The sequence below is a fragment of the Geospiza fortis genome, unplaced genomic scaffold (genome assembly GCF_000277835.1).
Source record: "Geospiza fortis unplaced genomic scaffold, GeoFor_1.0 scaffold916, whole genome shotgun sequence".
NCBI lineage: Eukaryota > Metazoa > Chordata > Aves > Passeriformes > Thraupidae > Geospiza > Geospiza fortis.
In genome coordinates this window covers 3,864-8,458 of record NW_005054815.1, presented here as the reverse complement: position 1 = coordinate 8,458, position 4,595 = coordinate 3,864, and the positions used below count along the sequence as shown (strand labels likewise).

The 4,595-nt window shown below is 46.7% G+C and overlaps 1 protein-coding gene across 1 annotated transcript in view; it reads left to right on the top strand.

Moving 5' to 3' along the window:
* Window positions 1–695: 695 nt before the first annotated feature.
* The window catches only part of LOC102040350 (protocadherin alpha-3-like), a gene marked incomplete at its 3' end in the record, with an annotated part of 7,212 nt that continues 3,312 nt past the window's right edge, over window positions 696–4,595 (top strand). Inside the window, 2 exon segments of the mRNA XM_031065503.1 lie at window positions 696–824; window positions 3,116–3,205. Of these exon segments, the coding sequence (XP_030921363.1) occupies window positions 696–824; window positions 3,116–3,205 (219 nt within the window).

Below are 4,595 nucleotides of genomic sequence, written 5' to 3'. Positions count from 1 at the left end.
AGAGGGTCCGTGCGCGCTCGGGAGGGACCCACTGCTGGGAGAGTGGCTTGGCAGTGGCTGTTAGTGTTTTATTATTATTAAATTTTATTTTAATTTTTAATATATTTTATTAACGCGCATTCCGACTGGTGCCGCTCTTCTCTTCCTGCGGATTGAGGCGTGGAAACTCGGCCGAGCCGGGAGCTGGGCATCTGCGGGGGGAATGAAGGACCTGACAAGGCGCTGGGTGCCTCGGGAGAGCGGGACAGCTCAAGGCCGACCGCGGGTCCGGTCACCGGCATCGCCAGCAGCTTCCCGAAGAGGGTCGGGACTTCAGCTGTACCAGGTCCCGAAGACCGAGGGGGAAGGGGACGGGTTTGTTGTCCGTGCCCCGCTCTCTGAGCCTGACCCCTTCTGTTCGGTGACTGCTGCAGGTGATGTGCAGAAGCGAAGACGAAACGCCGTGGCGTGGGTGCTCCGGCCGCTGTGCCGCCGCGGCATTTCCTTCCCCTCCCGCATTGTCCAGGGAGGAATGCCTCGCTGAAAGACCGATGGGACCCTGTGAGCAGCCCTTGTCTCGGTACTTAGGGTACTCTTGAATGGTAAAGAGCTTTCGGCCTCAGGAGGCTTTGAAACCGGACCCAGCTTTTCTGTGCGGTGCTCTAAGCGCTAAACTGCGCCAAGGAGGTGAGAACGACAGAAAGGCAAATCCCACGATGAGAGTTCAGGACTCGTCTGCCCTTCTGGAGGGAACGGGCTTTTCTTTCCGGATCCTCGCCGGCGGAGAGAGTCGCCCTGAGGCGGCCGATGTGGAGCTGCTGTGCGGTGCTTTCCATCCTGGGATGGTGAGGCTGGAAGTGTCCTGTATGACGGGAGCGATTCTGTCGGAGCTGCTGCTTTTCCTTCTCTTGCCAATTCTCCATGTCTTATCTCCGAGTGTAACTGGAGTAACGATCTAAATTCAGCGGGGATCTAAATAGAGCATTCCAAACACCCCTGGAAAAGTCTGTGTGTCTCTCCGCTCTCTAAAGAACAATAGGAGATTAACCTTTTGACTTGTGTTTGCCTCTGGGCTGTACTTGCTTCTCTAAGAGTCCAGCGATCAGTCCGTGAGCTCTGATGAATGCTCTGAACTTGGGACGTCGAAACAGGTGGTTATTATTTTTCAGTATTCTAAATGGTCTTTCATCCATTCCTGCCTAATGAAGGAGGCTCAAGTAACGCTCAGGCACTTCATGGGCTTTCAGGGTGTTAAGATTAGTAGTTTATACTGATTTTTTTCTACAGATCCTCTCTGTGGATCACTACTCCTCACATCTCGCTGCTTAGTCAGAAGCGCTGGGAATGCTTTGAGGCTGACCAAAGTTGAATTAGCTAAACCAAACCTTCCACCATCTCGTGTGCTTTTTGCAGGATCATTTCAGCTTTTTCTTATGACCTTAGTGGGTTCCTCTTATAGGTGCAGGTGGTATAAAAGAGACTTAATTGTGCATCTGTGGTAGTAGTGCAATGCTACAATGCCTAAGGATTCGCCCACGTCACCCCTACCCCACTGCTACTCAGGTAAGTAGCTGGATTTCATCAGTGTGAGAATCCCGCAGGGAGTGCATCTGAATAAGCAAGAAACACCTCTTCCTTAGGTGATCTTGGAGTCTTTGACTCTGTCTTCGCGTTTAGAAACATTTTTTATTTCTAGCTAAGCTCAGATATTTGGCCTTGTGGAACCATTTAGTGAAGCTGCTACTTGGTGGATATGAAAATGATATAGAGGTGTTCAGACCAAAATAAAAAGGACACCGTGTCCTATGTCCTCGACATCAGTGTTTGTCACCTCATTAACAGCTGTTTTACTGATTTAAAACATCCTAGTACATTTTGCATACAGCAATCCTAATTTAGTATGGCTCTTAAGATACCTGTAGATCGAATTTGCTGACGTTGGCATTACATTTTCACCACCATGAACACGGCATGAAATATTTCTCCAGAGAAGACCTACTTATTCCAGGTAAGTGAATTAATTTAGCAAACAGAAACAGGCAAGTAGCAGGGGAAAACTTCAATCAACTGAAACAAACTCACCATAAAAATAAAAACCAACTGAACAAACCAAAAACCCAAAACATAACCAAACTAAAAAAACGCAAGACAAACGAAAAATAGACAACACCAAAAGCCAAAATCTGTCCTGCTTAAACACCTCTTGTCCTGGATTCACATGGAGCAAACATGATTGATCTGTTGATAGATCATCCCCAGCATCTCTTCCTATCCACGAGTCAAGACAGTGATCTCTACCCAAACTGTTTTTTCCTTTTGCTACAGAAATTAAAACAAACTGCCAGAAAACTCCAGGAAATTCACGAGTTCGTGAACATGTCTCCAGATCAACCTGACAAAACTTGTGCTGTGCAGGATTTTCTGGCCAGTCCTCTGTTATGAAAAAGATCAATTCTGTTGTCTGCACCTGGAAAAAGTTAACAAATGCTGTTCTACTTGATAGAATGGATTTGTCTGTGTCTCTTTACCTGTTGTCTAGGGTAAGTAGAGTGTGAATCTGCAAACCTAATCCAAGGAAGAGAAGGAGAAAACCCGTGGGGATGTTAGGAATGAGAAAAGGATGTGCTAATGGGTTTAATAAACCCGAGTCCTCGGCGACAGCAGTGCCTTCCAGAGGCTCCTTTTACTGTTTACCGTGGGCTGCTCGAGAGAAGCGCTGGCGGGGAGGACCACTCTTCATCTTCAAAGCCTAGTTCCACCAGGATTTGGGATATGAAAGATAAATTGTCTGAATCTCTTCCTCGAGGAGAAAACTCTGTTGCTGCTTGTGATACGAAAATACAGGTAAGTTACAAAGACACAGTAGGAAGAATTCATATTTGCATTGATGGCGTAGACCAGAAAAAAATGGCGCAGGGATGGATCTAGAATCAAGACATCATGTATATCCACGGAAAGCCTGACTGCCTTCGGCAGCAGGTTTCCATATGAACCGGCGGCACTGCGGAGATCAATAAAGCAGGAACATAAACAGGTCAGTAACAATCGTATTTAGTAATGTTTTGAGCTGTGGTTTGTATACAGAAGCTACAGATGTGTGGCAGCAGAAGTTATTTCTGTCCTTAATGCTCCTTAGGGAGGTGCTGTGGGGCAGGTGGTGAATATTAACGAGGGCAGGCAGGAGCTGTGCGGGCATGCAAACGATTTTGCCCTGAAGCTTCAAATAGTGGTAGAAAATCTTCCCACGAAATCGGCTTTGCCGGGATAGAGAATTGGAGAGTGTACAATTTTTTCTTTTCTTTTCTTTCCCATTAATGAGGAATGTTGTTGTTGTGGGGCAGTGTCTGCGTCCTGTGGCAGTGATCCTTCCCTCTGAGTGGCACGGAGTAGGGATTGGGGATTTGTCATAGGGAGGCTGAATTTGAGTAGGGAAGAGTCCTCCCTGAGAAAAGGAGATGCTGTGTAACACGTGGGCTGTCCTTGATGACAGACTGCAGAACGTCTGCCTAGCTGGGGATCTCTGCCCCTGCATAAAGAGGTTCTTGCTCTATTCTGGCACAGCTTGTCTGCCGGAATGGAGAAGAGCTTGCCATTCACCAGGCTGCAAGAGCAGCTCTTTCTCGAGCTGTATGAATAGCGTGCAGGAGCTGTGCTGGTCCCGTGCTTTTTCAGCGTTCTTGGAGGATGGTTGTGTTGGGCTCTGATGGGTTTAAATCTCCGAAGGAAAGATTCAAACAATCCCCTGGGGTTTTGGTGTAATTTAAGCCTTTTGGACGGATGTCAAAATATCTAGGGCTTGGTCTGCTCTGTCAGAGTGACGTGGATTCTCTTCATTGAGATAAGGGATTCAGGTGTGTGTCTGTCTTCCAAAAAGGGGGGGAAACGATGGGGAAGGGACAGTCTGTCTGCCTTGCATAAATTGCAGAAAAGCAGGAAGCTTGTTCCTCATCTGGAGAGATGAAAATCCGCAGGAAAGAGGAAGGGGACTCTTGCCAAAAGACAAGTCCACACTCCTTGTCGAGTGTGATGTAATCACATGAAAAATTACTTGGTTAGAGGCAAAGGAGAGGCAAAAAGAGAAGAAGAGAAGGAATCGGGGGAACAGAAGACTATGAGAAAGAAGAGAAAGAAGAAAGAGAGAATGCGGAAATAAATGAGAAGCAGAGAAGGATGAAGAAATAAATGGAAAAAGAGAGAACAGAAGAAACTATAAAGTATTTTAGTGACATGTCAGTGATGGTATCACTGCACACAGAAAGAAAGGAAGGTGAGAAAGGAAGAAAGAAAGGAGGCAAAAAAAGATTACGAAGAAAAGAAAAGAGGATAAAACCGTAAATTACATTACGGGAGTGCGCCAAATAAATGGCCAAAGAATACAGAACTGCAGGAGAAAGCTAAGAGGGAATATAGATCTGTAAATCAGCGAAGAAGAAAGGACAGAGAAAAGCAGACGAGATGACCAACATACACCGAAATTACCTCTAGATGTGGAATGGTGCAATGGAGCTGGTGCCTAAAAAGATCCGGTTGGCAGAGAACACCGCATCCGGCGCTGGTGTCCATAATTAGCGCTGATCGCTCCTGTTTGATGATGTTCACCGCGGTGCCGGTGGCAG